The sequence below is a fragment of the Danio rerio genome, chromosome 13 (genome assembly GCF_052040795.2).
Source record: "Danio rerio strain M-AB ecotype USA chromosome 13, GRCz13ab, whole genome shotgun sequence".
Lineage (NCBI taxonomy): Eukaryota > Metazoa > Chordata > Actinopteri > Cypriniformes > Danionidae > Danio > Danio rerio.
Window position 1 is genome coordinate 13,898,082 of NC_141033.1, and position 18,028 is coordinate 13,916,109.

At 34.1% G+C, this 18,028-nt stretch overlaps 1 protein-coding gene and 2 long non-coding RNA genes across 30 annotated transcripts in view; 1 reads left to right on the forward strand and 2 right to left on the reverse strand.

The window, feature by feature from the left end:
- Positions 1-18,028, reverse strand: part of LOC147834145 (uncharacterized) — a 762,525-nt gene that overhangs the window by 679,100 nt on the left and 65,397 nt on the right. The gene's annotated exons all lie outside the window — the stretch shown is intronic.
- The window catches only part of LOC137487374 (uncharacterized), a 105,699-nt gene that overhangs the window by 55,758 nt on the left and 31,913 nt on the right, over positions 1-18,028 (reverse strand). The window lies entirely within an intron of this gene.
- The window catches only part of slc4a11 (solute carrier family 4 member 11), a 176,470-nt gene that overhangs the window by 31,709 nt on the left and 126,733 nt on the right, over positions 1-18,028 (forward strand). For all 28 annotated transcript variants that reach the window (XR_015505182.1, XR_015505183.1, XR_015505186.1 and 25 more), the window contains one exon: positions 14,399-14,449. Coding sequence is in view for 16 of the 28 variants with exons in the window: in XM_087278027.1 (XP_087134153.1) it covers positions 14,399-14,449 (51 nt within the window). In the remaining 12 variants the exon portion in view is untranslated. The remainder of the gene's footprint in view (positions 1-14,398; positions 14,450-18,028) is intronic.

Sequence of the window (18,028 nt, forward strand, 5' to 3'; positions counted from 1 at the left end):
CTGCTTTGGAACAGGCCGATGTGCAGTACCTACAGTAAACCCCCTCAAAGAGGAAGTGCGGCGTTTAAGCCTTACCCGTCCCTGCCCTGAATGATTTAAGGCTGAAAGTGCCGCAGCACCACTTCCTCTATCAGTCGTGCTCACTTCCTTTGCATATCGACAGGCGGGTTGTGAGCAGCATCAGTGGTGAAAATAAGCATGCTGTAACGTGGCATTAGCAGAATATCTTCAGATCAGACGTTGAGCCAGGGCTTGGTAAAGGTTGGTCACACGGTACCCATAGCTGGAGGCAGCGGAGACGAAGTACCCAGTGAAAGGTCAGAGTGGGGGTAAATAGCACAGTGACTGCGTCCCCTCTGGAGGGCCTGTAGGCATGGCTAGGCTGAAGGTGTTTTGTCTCTAGGGATGGTTCTGACGGAAACGCGCACAGAATACCAATCGCCTGCTGTGTCGTCACTGAGTTTGAATGGGAGGGGAGGGAGAGGGTGGTTTGTTTTGTTTTTTTCTGTCTGTCTCTCCAGCCCAATCTTTGCTTTTTAAATCGTGTTACGACAGGAGGACATTTAAAGAATTATGGGTTTGCTGGTGCAGGCCATTTATGCAAATGCTAGTGCATGCTGTTGATTAGACCTGGGTGGATTGTAAGCATCATGTAATAGCAGCGTATGAGAAGAAATTGCAGAAATCAACCTGAAAATAGTCACTCTGTTCCTGTGGGAGGGCGGCCTTATGTCGTGACCTTGGGGCTTTTACTGCGATCACACACCTTAGTAGGAGTAGAAGTTACATTATTTGTTTCAAACGCCTATGACACTCTGAGGCCGTACTCACACTAGGTACAGTTGCCTCGAACCGGGCCAAAGCACGCTTGTCCCCCCTCCCGTCTCCCCCGACGGCCCGCGCTCACACCATACCGGGCCACGGCACGCTTACGTCATCGCTGCTGCGCTGTTCAGAAGCGCTCTCTATGGCAAGCCTTTTTAGCATTTAAATCTTTGTTCTGACTCCATAAATATATTTAGAGATATCTCTATTTATATTTTGACTAGTCATAATTATAATTCGACTAGTCAGAATAACAATTAGAGATATCTACAATTGCAAATGTACTAGTACGAAATCAGATTGGAGATATCTGCAAATATATTATGACTGACTAGTCATATTCCTACATTGACTTCCATTGAAAAATATTTGCAGATATCTCTAAATGAGTTTTGACTCGTCACAATTGTAATTAGAGATATCTCTATTTATATCTCTATTTTACTAGTCATACAGATGTCTTTAATTCGTAATATTTAGAGATATTTACAAATATATTTGAAGATATCTCTAATTAATTTACTAATAGTCGAATTACAGTTGTAGATATCTTGAATTGGATTTTTGACGAGTCAAAACTCATTTAGAGATATCTGCAAATATTTTTCAATGGAAGTCAATGGAGGAATATGACTAGTCATAATATATTTGCAGATATCTCCAATCTGATTTCTTACTAGTACAATTGTAATTACAGATATCTCTAATTGTCATTCTGAAAAATCGAATTATAATAATGACTTGTCAAAATATATAATTATATCTCTAAATATATTTATGGATAGTCAGAACAAGGTTTAAATGTTAAAACGGCTTGCCATACGCTCTCATTTAGCAGCACAGTGGAGATTTCTCTAGTTATATCCTTTCAGTCGTTTGTTATGCAGTGACATGCAGTCAAATATTTCGCCAAACAGTCCTTAGGGATAAGGGGACACACAGTCAGATATTTTACCGAACAGATCCGCCACTTTTGGCGCTCATAAACAATCAAAGCTCTTGTGCTGCAGGAATGAGGAGGTCTGCTGAAGGCACGCAGCTGTCATGCTGTGAGGAGTTTGCGTCTTTAATAAACTACGGCAGTTTGCGTTCACTGAACAGTAAGAATGATTAATAAATCCATATCAAACAGTCCCTTAAAAGTCACGTCTCGCTTTCGGTTTCGGGCTTTGGCGCGTTTCGCGCTCACACACAAGCGTACCGCGCCAAAGCCCAAGTGTACCGCGCTCAGGCACACCTCTTCCAACCGGGCCAGGGCCGGCCAAGTGAACCGTGCTTGAGCGCGATTCAGCGCACTCACACTTCTCAAACGATCCGGGAAACGGGCCTGGGCACGGTACGGATGGCATAGTGTGAGTAGGCCCTGAAGGTTGGGCTTGCAGCAGGGTTTTGTCTTTAAACAGGTTTTCAGTAGATGGAAATGTTTTGAAAACACCCTATTTGTACATAGCTCATTTGTAAATTGCTCATTTACACATAAAACATGTTCAGTTCTGAATTAGATGTGCTACCTTAGCTGCACTAGCATTCACGCACAAGAAATACACCGGGCTGTCTTATCCATCAGGTGACGCAAGGAACAACCACTTTTCCATCGTCAAGTAGTGCGAGCAAATGTCCCCCAAATCAAACAGTCCGCCCAGGGGTGTGTTTCCGAAAACCATCGTTAACCAACTAAGGTCGCAAGTTCCATCGTTATAAACATAGTTTGTTGATTTGGTGTTTCCCAAATCCATAGTTCCTGCAAACATTCTCATACTGTGTCGCAAACTTGTATATTTGCAATTATTCCTCTAGAGCTATAGTTCCTGCTTGTGTTCTATTTCTAGTTATCCCCCTATAGTATACCCTATTCCTTTCAAAAGTTCTAATATTTAAGCTTGGAATGATTAAAAAAAAAATAAGGCATTAAAGTCTCTTATGTGTAATTTGCTTTCAAAGTATTTGTTACAGTTCAGTTTTGGTGATCTTCATATTGACAATTGCTCTCCTTTCGTAGTGCATTAAAATCATAGTATTATCCAAATAGTTCACACAATATTTCAAAACTCCTGTTGTTTATTGTTTTTTATAGAAAATGACTAAAACATTTTTTAAATCCTTAGTAAAAAGAAAATTAAAAATGGCTAGAACGGGCTTTAATTTATTAGTAAAATTGATGACTAATTTGTTTTAGCTTTATATATATATATATATATATATATATATATATATATATATATATATATATATATATATATATATATATATATATTAGTCTATATATATATATATATATATATATATATATATATATATATATATATTAGTTTATTTGTGTTTTATCATATTTGAAGATCACAAAAGATCACATTTTTAGGGTAATGACTTCATAAAATGACCGTTAATTAATGAATCGATGCCTAATTCTAATACCTCAGTAGAAGCTTTAAATATAAATATGATGTGACAATTTGAGAACATAATGATAGCCATTCTAGTTAGAATTCAAGTAGTTCCAGTATTCACTAAATCATATGTTTAAATAAAAAGAATGTGACACGGTACATCAAAGCACACTCATTTGCTCTCTCGCAAGGGGAACTGTTGTTTTTAAAAATGTTTTTATTTAGCTTAAATATGCTATTACTTGTTTTTAATTTTTGTATTTTATTTGTCAGTTTATCATAAGAGCATGGTAATTATTTTAATAATTTCATATTTTTATTAAAACTAGGGATGCTCATAATAACCGATTAACCGTTGACCGAAAGTGTTCGGTTTTAAACGATCAATTGTATCAGTTAAATTATCAAAAAATATTATTTTATTGATTTTGAAAGTTTGGCTGCATAAGTGGTCCATCACAGAGAATGTGGTTTTTTGCGTTGAAAGGGGAATCTTTTGAATGTTTTACTAATGGCCGTGAGCGTTTTGTGGCGCCATGTGGTCCTCGCATTTTTGCCGTTACACGCTATGCGTTCGTAGTTGAAAAATAGTCTACTTTAAGAGGAAAAAGTGTGTTTTGTCAGTCACGTCTTTTTTATTCTTCAATCAAATGAAAGCAGAGGTAGGTTTTATGTTGATTAAATGCATGTTTTCTGTGGAGCGATCAATTTGAGTTAGCCTGCTATTTTCATTTGACGGTAGAAAAAAAAACATATGATTGGACAAACAGCAAATTTTTTTATTTAGTTTATTTAGCATTTCACTGTTTATTTAATTAGCTGTTGTTTACTTGTTAAAATAAATCACTATTTAAAAATGCATGTGCATGCTTTAATAGTCACATCAGTTATTTTTTTAAATTAAATATTAATTTAATAATATGTTTAAATAGACACGTCAGTTTTTTATTAAATATTAATTAAATATTAATCTAACCAGTTAACTGTTAATATTCGGTTAACGAGTAGTGGTTGACGGTTGGCAAAATTACTGAAATGAGCATCTCTAATTGAAACATTTTGTCTTTTTAGAATGAATTTTGTTTAGTATAATTTGTATCTTAATTTTTATACATGCCCCCAGCTGAACATGTCTTTCTTTTTTTAGACCATTTTGTGTGGTTCCGCATAACACTGCAGCATTAGGCGTGGTAACATTCATTCACTCGTGCATTCTCAGTAGTCACATCTGTATATACTATAAACTCTGTTAGGAATGTCTTGATCGAGATTTTTGTGCCCATATTCGATTCTTGTATTATGGAATTATAGTTATTTATTTAATAAAATAGAACTATTAGGGCTAATGTTTGTTTTAAAATTGTTTAATCTAGCTATTACACAATTGAACAACTAATTAATACTATTTATCACATAATAATTGCATATTACATTTTAATTGAAAAAAAGAAGAAGCAAAAAAAAAAAAAAAACATTAAAATTAAATTAATATGTACATTATGAAAATATCTACTTGCTGTATGGTTAGCAAAATCCCCCAAAAAAGTTAGCACTAATTATTATCATAAATCTTATGGTTAGCATGAATCTATTGGTTTCAAAGTCTTGTAAATGCAAATGCAAATAAGCAGTAAACAAATTAGTTTTGAGTGATTGGTTATGTAGCAGTGCAAATATTGAAAATCACAAAAGTTTGCATTTGTTTGTAAAATGGTAGAGCTTATTGCTTCTCATGCAACGCTTGCATGAGTCAGGAAAACATGTTTAAAGCTGCATTTTTTGACACATAGCATGACAGCTAAAATAAAGGGTCTGGTTCAGGAGAGCCGGTCAAAATCATTCAATAATACTCGATTAGCTGTGTACATCCCTGTTATCATCATCATTCGTTATACATCAGCTATATACCCCCTCTGTGGATGTCAGTGCCAAAGGCAACAAAGACACTGCAGTTAAATTCACTTTTCATTTTACATTTTAATGCATAATCCTGTTCTGTAATTACAGGAGTGACATTCCACAATCAAATGCATTCACACATTTGCATAATTATACACAGGGTGTACATAACTGAAATGAACAGCTAGTTTTTAACGATGCATTAAAAAGTACATCAGAGAAGTGTGTCTCTCTTGCATGTGGAAGAAACATTTGTTGTTTCAAGATCTCTAAGATTCTAAATAACTCCAAAATACTTCTACAGTACTGCGAATAAGACCAAAACAACTTATATCTGTCTACTTTATTAGTAATAATACTTTACTAGTTTTACAATGAAATGTGCCATCGATTATTAAATATTAAGGGAACTGAAAATCTAAAATAAGCTAAATGCAAGAAACTGTACAAATGCAAAGGTGACAGACCATTTAATGATTTGCATGTCTATACGGGCATTTACAATACTAATGAGATCAAAACCCGACAGTGAAACATATTGAACAGACTGCACTTCTGTTGTATACAACGTTGTTTCTGCATCTGCCTACGATAATAACAACGGGACCATTTTATTAGCAAAGCTCAAGCAACAAATCCGAAGATGCTTATAAGTGGACATAGCAACACTTCTGCTAAAACTCACTCTGTGGAACATACTTTTGAGCATAAACAAAACATACAGTGAGTGATTGTAATCTAACATTAGCTCAAATACGTACAAAGCCAACCAATGGGTTAGCAAATTTAATCTACAATAAATTCAACTGAAAAATTGACATCACATTGAGTTGTCCATATACAGTACACCCAAAAATGGCAACCGAGCACTTTTTTAAAGTATGTTTTAAGAGTCTAAATACTTCTTTTGACAGTGATTTGGTCAACATTTCGGAACATGACAAGTCTTTGCTAGCTATAAAATGGGTTGCCAAAAATAACATGTACCAAATGCAGCATCTTGCTCAATTGGTAATCATTAGCAATTTCAGGCATGAGTCATGTTCCTTAGACACGCACAAAATGATAATTCAGGGAAATCACTCCCTTAGTCAAACTACTGTTTTCATTCTTAAACTGGTCAGTGTTTGACAGAAACAGTTAAATGAAAAGGCAGTCTCGCAGAAGCTGAACATTCACACCAGTTGAATTTTGGAGATATTTGCAGACCAAAGTTAATTTGTGCTTTTTATCTGAAGATGACATCTATCATTTATGTGATGGAATTTGTAATTGAATGTGACAAGACAAGAATAGAGCCATTTCCAATTAATTAGACATGTGATAAATGGACAATTAATACTGCACCTTAAAACACGCATAAAATCCATACTTTTCACCTTTTTTTATTCCAAAGGACTGAGGATAATGTTTTAATGGTCTAGGCTAGGCATGTCCTGGCCAAACTCAGTCCTGGTGGGCCGGTGTCCTACAAAGTTTAGTTCCAACCCCAATCAGTCACACCTGGGCTAGCTTATCAAGCTCTTACTAGGCTTTCTAGAAATATCCTTGCAGGTGTGTTGAGGCAAGTTGGAGCTAAAACCGGCAGGACACCGGCCCTCCAGGACCAAGTTTGGACACCCCTGGTCTAGGCGCAAAGTCTGAAGTGCAGGGCGCAACAGCATTAAGGGCGTGTCTGAATTCACTTTTGCTATTTTAAAGACGGAAAAATACGCTCTGCGCCGCGGCGCATGGTCTTTCAGGGTTGAGCTTATTCTCTTAATGAGTTATAGGTGTGTTTTGAGAATAAACCAATCAGAGTTTCATCTTCCATTCCCTTTAAGAGTCAATTGCATCGTTCCATGGCACATTTGCTATGTACATGGCACACTTTATAAGTGTAAAAACTGAACGCTTTAAAACAGTTAAACAGCTTCTGCAACAAGAGGATAATGAGCCTTCTCCATTTGGCCTTTACTTTCACTCTTTCGTGAATAAGGAAACAGTGTTGCACGCTCTCCAGTAAAGACAACCATTAGACTACATAACTAATTTTGTTTGTTAAACGCAAAGATCACTCTTAGCTGGTCTATTGTGCAGTCTATTTTAGTTCCTCAATATAGCAACGCGCCAGCAATGCGCCTTAATACACCTCTGTTTTAGACCAGAACGCCTATGGTCACATATATGAGTGCAAATGCATTTGTTATTGAAACTGAAACTAAAACTAGCAAAAACATTTGCGCCAGGTGTATGATAGGACCCTATGAGTCATTTTATTTCACGATAACCATATATCTCATGATATAGTTCTTTAAATACCTAATATTTCAAAAATGAAAAGCACTTAAATAATATGCAGAATCTTAGATTTTTACAGATGCTTTCAAACTATTTTTGGATAATGCTGATATATTTTTTACAAAGGTATGCTTAAGGGTTTTATTTTCCATAAGTGTAAGCTTTTCACAATAAAATAATCAGGCTATATTTTATGATTCTTGTTGATGCTTTGTTCTTATTTATAATAAAGCATCATAAATAATCTTTAACAAATTTTAATTCAAATACAGAATTCTGAAAAGACACCAAATTTCATGAGAGCAGCGATGGCGCAACGTGCTTCACGTCTTAAAAAAATTAACTAATCAGCTCAGCATACAAAATACGTAACGCTGAACACGGTACACATATAGCTTTAGTACCACAAAATGTATCAGCAGCAATATTGGGATCAGCTGCTAAGTGCTTATTATACGTTATTATTTCAGCTAGATAAGAATATAAATCAACCAATAAATTATGGATTATTTCTGCTGTTTGATTGATTTTAGATGGCCACTGAGTCTTTTTGACTGCAAACGTGCCCTTCAGAAGAGTTTATGCTAGGGAAAAGACAAGATGTTGTCAGTGGATGAGTTTTTCCAACCATGAAACAAATGAGTACTTCATGTTCTTCATGTTTCCTTGCAGTTCCTCCTTGTCTGCAGTCAAGGTATTAAAACTAAAATCAGTTGTCCACTGAATTAATTAGAGTTTTGCTTTTGCAATCAGACTCGGAAAAATTCATACACTGTAAAAAACAAAATGCTGTGTTCCACACAATTTTTTCATGTTGTCCCAACACAAATTGATTAAGTTAACGCTTTTACAAAATTAAACCTTATGCACTGTTCAAATTTACTACCATTTTGTTATGTTATGGATAAATTCATCAACTGAATTAAACTGCTGTAAAAATCCATCAGATAATATATATATATTTTTTGGCTTAAATTTATTAATCAACGTTTTTTTTGCAGCAAAAAAAGTAATTGTGGACTGTTTTTTTCTTTTATTATAGTCTTGGACATGTGAAAGATTAGTTACAACGTTGGCTTTAATGCATTGTTAGATTTTAATTTTTTCTCCCTATTTTTCCGTTGGTCGCTGTTTTTGCCCCATTGACTTTTATTATAATCACATTTGATGGTGCATAAATACACAGTCTTTGTTTTTTTTTTTACTCCAAATAGTTCTGAGAGCTTAGATGCATATTTAGATTTTCTCAAACACATTAAGTAAAGGTCACTCTCACACTCATACACACACATACACACTTTCAAAAGTTCACACTTAGCTGATGATTGATTATAAAGCATGTTTGGCAAGTTTTCCCAGGAGAGAGCCCTGAACTCATAAGATACACGAACATGGGGCTTCCTCCTGTTTGCAAGGCAAGTGGGGAATTTGAGCTCAGGTAGATCTCGAAACTCCCCTGCTGTAGTGGCTAATAAACAGATAGTGATTGCTCTTAAGAGATAACTACTTACTAGGAGCATGTCTTTGGTGCCAATTTGGATTAGTCAATTTACTTAAGTTGCATGTTTTTGGACGGTGGGAGGAAACCAGGGAACCCTGGGCAAACCCATGTGAGCACAGGGAGAACGTGTAAATTCCTCACAGAATCATTGCTTGTCTTGGTAAGGACTAGAACCAGTGATGTTCTTGCAGTGCGGCAACAGTGCTAACCACTGGGCCACTGTGCCACCCATCTAGGATAGGAGGAGGAGTATGGGTGGAAGGGGGGATTCTTCAAAACGAAAATGGCTGTTATATGGAACTTAGGTAATTTATAGTGGCTTTGGAATCGTCTGATTGGTGAATCATAAATTGAATAATGCCGGACCGGCTGCAAGCAATCGTAAGCACATGATTCTCTCGAAATTAGTTTATAAATAAACTTCACTTAATTTGCTACTGCATGTACAGAGGTACAGAGGTCTATCTAAAGGGTTAATGGTGCCAACTGATGATCAACAGTAAAAATTACAAGTTTTACCTCTTCCCAACAGGGAAAATCAACAACAATAATAAATGCAAGATTATATGGTGTCATGGATTTGCAAAAGTGGTTATAATGGAAGTCAATGGGGCAAAAAAGCCACCAACAATAAATTAAGGAGAAAGAAAAAAAATGTAATTAATCAAAAACAATGTATCTAAGGCATTGTTTCACATGTCCAAGATTTTGATAAAAGGTTTAAAAAAGTCCAGTTCACTATTACTTTTATATTGAAAATACGTCAATTTGTGTGTGTGTTTTCACCAAATCAGTGAAGTCATTTAGAAGTTTGGCAATTAAATAGTTAAAATCCTGTACTTTTCTAAACAGTTTAGTGGTTTTGATCAGGACTGAGGATGATTAACAAACTTATGCAAAAAAAAAAAAATAATAAAATAAATTAATTAATTAATTATTTAAAAATCAATATTTATCTGATGCATTTTTACAGCAGTTTAATTTTGTGGATGTTTTCATCCCGAACAAAACAAAAGGTTAGTAAATTTGAACAGAGTGTATTGTTCAGTTTTTTTTTTTTATTATTCAAAGCATTTTCTCAAAAATATGTGTCAAAATAAGATTTGTCATTAAAAATCATTCTGCTAGCTGAAACACAGTAATTGTACAAATTAAGACACAAAATTACCCCAGACTGGATGACAACATCCCCAATAGTAAAGTAAATAAGGGTTAAGTGGAATGAACGTAAAACAATTAAGTTGTCCCAAAAAAGGTTATTACTTATTTTAAATAAGAAGCTTAAACAAGCAACAAACAATTTTTTATTATTATTTTTCTTTCTTTTTGCTTTTGGATTTAATAAAAATTTGCTAAGAAACAAAAAATCCAAATAACAGAAATTAAAATGTTTAGTAATACTTTAATTTCTTCAGCTTTTGGCATTTAAAGTAAAAACCTGTTGGTGTGAAGACATCTATTAAAATGCTTGTGTATGGCCTAATGTCAACACATTGGCAATAAAGACAATGACTAAATGTAATTACAGAAGGGACTACAAATCTAGGCACTTTAAATGCAGGTTTGTGTCATGTCGCATTGTAAAATTGACACATTTTGCCAATTTACTGATTTATATGTGTGCGTGTGTGTTCGAGTGGGCTGTCACAATACTAATGAGATCACACCGCCTTGAGACAGTGCGACATATTGAACAGACTGCACTTCTATCACTCACAACCTTGTTTCCACTGGCATCAAATTACTGAAAGCACAGCTGTCAGAATAACCCTCAAGAAATCATCCAAGAGAATGATCGAGCATCAGGATCGGAGCTCCGACATCGCTGTCGTATACAACGCTCCAGTCTTTAGCCAAAGCATTTATTGATTTTAAATAAGTGCTAATTTAAGGAATGCGCCGAGGGTTGTAAAGCATGTAGTGGCCAGTCTCATGTTGGTCAGCTGTTTGGAGTCTCATATCGGTCTTATATTCAGACAGTCTGTTTCCTGCGCTGACACGTTCTGCTTTTTTTTTTTCACGTCCTGCGGAACATAGCGGCACAACAGCCTGTGTTTTTGAGCTGTCACTGAAGAGGAGTATAAGACAAACTCTCTGTCAGTGTTCCTGATGTAGTCTGGTTCTCTATATATGACAGGACTAGATATGGGCAACCTGTTGTTGTTTTGTGTTTTTGTGTGTATTTTTCTCTCCAAAAATATGAGTGCTCTGGTATTCTTACGCCAGCAGTACATGCATACCGTCTCAGACATAGTGTTGTGCTGGAAATAGAGGTACCTGACAATTAAGGGAGTCAGAATGTGGGGAAAGAGAAACCTCAGTCACGGCTGACTTCACCTCATAAATATCCCCTTAAACGGCACCAAATGAATGTAGGCCACAGGTGTGGGAATGTGTGTGTGTTTATGCCTGAAAGTGTGAGCTTGTGTGTAATGGTGTTATTGTTGTTGTATGTGGCTGTTTGGTGACAATCTAATAGGCATAACTAGTGTACACATTATTGAGCTACATTAAAAAAGATGTATTGGATTTACTTCATTTTTAAGGTAAGTGGTTGCTAACAATTTATATGGGCTGAATTTAAACAAACTGATCAAGCTGAACATTACAAAATTAAATTTGTTTGTTTAAATTCAGCCCATATAAATTGTTTGCAACCAGTTACCTTAAAAATGTTTTAGTAAATTCAATTATAATTTGTTTCTGTATATTTACACTGCTTCTTGAAATATAAAGTGTAAAATCTAAAACTTTGTCTGCCAGCTTTTATTGTACATTTCAGTATTAGTGGGTCAAATATGAAACACCTTATTTAAGTTACTTAAGTATATTATTTAAGTTACATTACACAAAGTAATTTTAAATACGTAGAAAGCTTATCAAATGCAGCTGACAGGGGTATACTTTATTGTTGGCCAAACCCCCGATCCCCCCATCCCCAATCCCCCAATTATTATAATTTTTTTATTAATTTATATGTCACGGAGAGGAGGTTTTTTCGACACATTTCTAAACATAATAGTTTTGATAACTCATTTCTAATAACTCATTTATTTTATCTTGCCATGGTACATAATATTTTTCAAGACACTTGTATACAGCTTAAAGTAACATTTAACTAGGTTAATTATGTAAGCAGGTTAGGGTAATTAGACAAGTTATTGTATAACGGTGGTTTGTTCTGTAGAGTATAGAAAAAAATAGCTTAAAGGGGCTAATAATTTTTACCTTAAAGTATTTGTTTTTTTTAATTGAAAACTGCTTTTATTTTAGCCAAAATAAAACAAATACAACTTTCTCCAGAAGAAAAAATATTATCAGACATACTGTGAAACTGTCGATGCTCTGTTAAAAATCATTTGGGAAATATTGAAAAAAGAAAAAAAAAATCAAAGGGGGTTTAATAATTCTAATTTCAACTGTATGTAAATGTGAAGCACAAAAAACTTGCATTGAAACCTTCTTTAAAGAAAAAAAAAAAAAAAAACAAGTGATTTGAGGGATAGTGAAAGAGGGTAAAGATTTAAAAATGACATTTAATTAGTATTAGCTAGGCCTGTCATGATATCTATTTTTTGTTGAATGATATATTGTACCAAAATATATTGCAATAAATTATATTATTGCGATTTTAGGACCATTTAATCCCAGAATGACATTATAATCTTGTCACAATGTAAGTAAGCTCTTCCAAAAAACACATAATATTTTATTGTTTAGAATATTTAATTTAATTATAGTCATTATAACATGTTATAAAAACAGTGGAAGCAGATTGTAAAAAGGTATATCCTAAACAAATAAATAATAATAAATGTTAACAAAAAAGTGCAATGTAAAATGTAACAGAGGCTGCAATATCTGCTACCAGATCTATTTTCAGTTGTCAGACACCTGAAATGATACTATAGTAATTTATAATTAATACTATAGTGTTTATAATTTTAACACTTGTTAATAGACTAAATGTCCATGTATTGTGTGATAAGTCGATATATTGAATATTGTGAGAGGCCTAGTATTAGTTAGAGTCAGCTAATTAGTAATTCAACATACACAGTAAAAGATGTTGCCTAAAATGTTTTAGCTGAATCAAATTCATTTTCTTGTTATATTAACTTATGTAAAAAACTGACATATAATTTTGATATTGATGCTTGAAAAACCCCTTTGCACCTTTGACAGATGTACTGAATTTAATAATAGATAATAAAATAGATTATTAAATAAATTAAATAACTGTTTAATTTAATGCTTATACATTTTAACAATTTAATTGCCCACTCTACCAAATAATTGACCATATTTTGAGTGTTTTACATAATAATTGTTAAAGTCGTTTAAAGAATAACTGTTTTAAATAATGGCTTACACACAGCATTGTTGGTTTACAAAAATTAAAACAAACATAATCCTGTTGCACTACTACTTATGATTTTGGTTTTATTGTAAAAAGAAAAAAGAAAAGAAAAGTGAAAGCATGTTAAATGAGAATCTGAAATATTTTATGGGATACTTCAGAAATTAAAGAATACTTTCCTTTTTTATTTTAAATATTTTTAAAAATAAATTGGTCTTACACTTTATTTTTCAGATTTCCATAGTAAATGTAATAATTTGTGCACTTTTTAACCGACATATCAACCATTTAGTAGAGGTTGATATTTTTGAAATAACGGGATGTTGAAACAAAAATGCATTGAGTTTGTTGTAGCGACAAAGTGGCAATGTCTGTATAAAAATAATATTTTTTAAGTTTTTAATTAATTAATTATTAATAAAATTTCTTCAATTATATCAACACCAACCAGCCCAAAGCCTTTTTCAAAATCAGCCGGAACAAGCCTTAATATTGAAAAGTCAATTCTTAACCTCAAATATAATTGTAATATGTCACATAAGGCAGTTAAGTGAGGTTTTAAAATTTGTTTCATTATTATTATTATTATTATTGTTATTATTATTATTTATTTATTTTTATTTTATTATTATTTTTACACCTCATCGAAAAAAGTCCAAAATGTAGATTGCTAGTGGCCAAAAATCTTTTGAATATTAAATAAATATCATTTTCCATGAAGACATTTTGTAAATTCTCTGTAACTCCATCAAAATATTTTTAAATATTTTTAGTAATATGCATTGCTAAAACAAAATGTCCTTAATGGTTGTATCAAAAAAAAAAAAAAAAAAAAAAAACAGAAAATGAAAACTTAGTCTTTTCAAACATTTTCTGACATTGGTAACAGTTCAATAGATTACATCTGTCGGTGTTGACATTTATTAAATGAATGCAGAGGAAAGAAACACAGAAGTCTAAGATTGCACCAGAACATGCTGAACAGCTTAATCTATAAAAATTCCTGGAAAGATAACCTTTACTTCTGTGCCACTACTGAAGAATCAAACCTGTTTGATCTGCTTTATTCTCCTACTGTGATCAGAAAGACTTCATATATATCAAACACTCGTAGTTATGGAAGTCTTTTGTTAATTTGTCTTGCAGAGGCTCCCTCCTCGGGGATGGCAAAGAATGGATACTTCTATCAGGAGATGGGTGAGTCAATGTTTGGAGTAATTTGTTTTTTGAGCTCAAGGCTGAGAGGAAGTCAAGTCTAGCCACTTTTGTTTTTAAAATAGAATGCAAATAGGCGCAAAGCTGCTGTAAAAAGAAAATGGGCAATAATTGAAAATCAGCTATGAAGTTTTATCAATGTGAAACAAGTTCAGTTCATTAGGCACGATTGGCTTTACAAAATGTTTTGTTTTAGTTAATTCAGTAATGATTCATTTCAGTGTGCATGTCATTGAACAGTGTTAATCCTGACAACACGTTTTGATTTAGTTTTAGCCTTATTCCTCATTCACACTAGCAGCAACCTTGTAGCTGCCTGTCGCTCAAAGTGGCAAGGTCTACAGCACAGAGAATACAACCAGCCTCTGAGCGAGCTGAGAAAAGATCACGTGAGCTCTACTGGTGTTCCTATTGGCTGTCGCTCAAGAAAGTCGCTCCTCATTTGCATAAAGTTGAAGGATTCTCAACTTTGTCCCATTGCTCGACATGCCCACCTGGTCACCAATGGTCGCTGTCGCTCACTCCCCGTTGAAATGAACGGTCGTTTGTTGCTTTGCCGCTGCGAGTCACTCATAGTGTGAATGAGGCTTTAGTCTCCTATATATATTTTTAGTTCAATTGTTTTAGTTTTAATCAACTAAATTTCAGAAGATTTTAGTGGGTACTGTATAATTAAATAATAATACATAAAGTATACTGTACATCTGTCATTTTTTTATGTGATTACTGAAAAACATGTGAACGATTTTGAGGTTTGAACAATATAGATGCTGATTAAACTGCTATGATTAAATAAAACATGTTTTATATATAATTACTAGGGATGCACGATATATTGGCGGCCATATCGTTATTGGCCGATGAATTTCTAATTTTAAGATTATCGTTATCGATCCAATGTCTAAATTTGGCCAATATCTTTAAGCCGATAATAAATGATGTAATTGTACAGACCTGTGTGCTTCGCACACGCGTGGGCGGAACTCTTCCAGTGCACTATAATGGATCTCTCCTCACATTGTTTATTCCTTCAAAGTACGTCCTTTCTTCACGTGGTATTGCTGTGCATTAATAACTCAGTAAGTAACCATGTTCCTTATCATTGTAGATATGTTTAATTGATTGTCAGTGTTTATTTTGCTTTAAATCGCCTCAGTCAAAAATATTGCATGTGTAAACCTTTCCTGCTCCGTCTCTTTGTTGTGTTAGAGATAGCAGGGGAGATTCACTTATTACTCCAGGGCCGAATAATATTAGTTTCGGGGTTAACTCCCTTCTCTTTTCATTGCAGCCGGTGAATGAACAAGGACACATGTAACTTGGTCCAAATTATTTATTACTATCCGTGTGGTACAACAAAGTCCGTCAACAAAGAGAAAACATCACTGAAAATAGTTTCGTTGCAAAAAAACGCTCCTCTTTTCTGTCTCTCCTTCTCTGCTTCACACACACTGCAACCCCACCCCTTAAAGGACCCGCACATTTTACAACATGTGTAAACATAACGGTTGTTTGTAATTTAATATGATTATGTTTTATTATCAACATGTTGCTTGCCATATGTTGTTGATGTAAGATTGTATTCAGTTTGATCGGAATATTCATATTGATTATAACGAGCGCGCATGAGAGCTGTCACCGCACACACACACACACACACACACACAAACACACACACACACACACACACACACACTGCAGCACATGGGAGAGGTGAAAGGTGAATCCAGTCATAGGGGCTCTCAGCTCGCCTTCAACTCGCTCTTAACTCGTCAACTCGTCTTTTTATTATGCTCTGTGCTTGTCATACATAAAGTCATGCTCAGTGCAGGTTTTGTACCAAAATTTGACTCCGAGGGTGCCTGCAGTTGAGTGAAACTCACAGTGGTTTATCATAAATTTTCATCAATCTTTTTTTCCCGCAATTGACAACAAGATCGAACACAGAAGCGTTGTCTGATTGACAAGCAGCAGCTACAGGTGTTCAAAAGAATCTAAAATTCCAAATAGGATGAATTTATGTCGCATTTCTAAAGTAATACAATCTTTGTTTAGCTGTTCGCTTGTAGGTTGGGTCTGAACAGCCAAAACACCTCTAAAAAGACTTTTTCAGACATGACATTTCTACATGTGTACATTACTGTAACACATTTTATTCAAGAACATTTGGGCTGGTTTAAGTCTTTAGCTCTTTCATTTTCATTTTGTTTAAAATATATTTAACCTGCTTGTTTATTAAATGCCATTTTGTTATTTAACCTATTATTGTTATGCAACAGTCAAGTTGCATGCTATAAAGAAAAGAAAATAATTATTTTTTTGCATGCTTAGTTCGTAAAATCGTGAATATAGATCTATATAATCACCTTGCAATTTTGAAATTATAGCATTTTTGCTTTGAGTAAAGACTATTCAGTTCATCAGAGCAGTTCAGTCTTTTATTAAGTTTGCTGCATAAAAATATAACCTTTTGAAATATTTATAATTATCTGCCTATATTTAACGGCTATCAGCCTCCAAGTCTGACGAGTTATTGGTTATCGGTATCGGCCAAAAAATCCATATCTGTGCATTCCTAATAATTACTGAGCGTTTTTTATTTGTTCAAGCAGATGTTTGTTTGCTAAGTTAAATAGAATTAATTCGATAATATTTTACAATAAAGCTCTGTTAAGGTATTTACTAATATGACCAAACAATAAACAATACATTTAGTACAGAATTTATTAATCTTTGTTAACATTAGTTAATGAAAATGATGTTCATTGTTGAGGTGGCAAAGTGGCTCAATGGTTAGCACTGTCACCTCACAGCAAGAAGGTTGCTAGTCCCGGCTTAGCCAGTTGGCATGGGTTTCCTCTGGGTGCTCTAGTTTCCCCCACAGTCCAAAGACATGCTCTATATGTGAAGTGGATAAACTAAATTTGCCGTAGTGTATGAGTGTTTGTGTGAATGCAAGAGTGTGGGTGTTTCCCAGTACTGGGTTGAGGCAGGAAGGGCATTTGCTGCGTCAAACATATGCTGGATAAGTTGGTGGTTCATTCCGCTGTGGCGAACCCTAACAAATAAGATACAAAATTTAAGAAAAGTGAATGAATAAAGTTGATTGTTAGTTCTTGTTAACTCACAGTGCATTAGCTGATGTTAACATGCAGATTTTTAGATTAAATTAATAATTCGTTAGCAAATGTTAAATTGTGATTTAATAAATGCCATACAAGTGTTGTTCATTATTAGTTTATGTTATTAAATACATTAACTAACATCACAAAATGAAACCTTATTGTAACAGGCGACCATTAAAAAGAAATTCTATAATATTCTGTACTAAAGGGATTATTATTGTTTTTGTTTGAGAATCACTTAAGAAAATGTTTATTGGGCTTATGTCAGTTTAAAAACGAATGTGCTAACAATAGGATGTAATGCATTATTTTAAGAAAAAAAATAGGATCACGCTTCAAACTGAGATGCTATTATTTGATATAACTTCACTTAAACTTAAACAACTGAAACTTTTTTCTCCAGAACTGATGCAGAAAAGGTATGCAAAATCAAGGA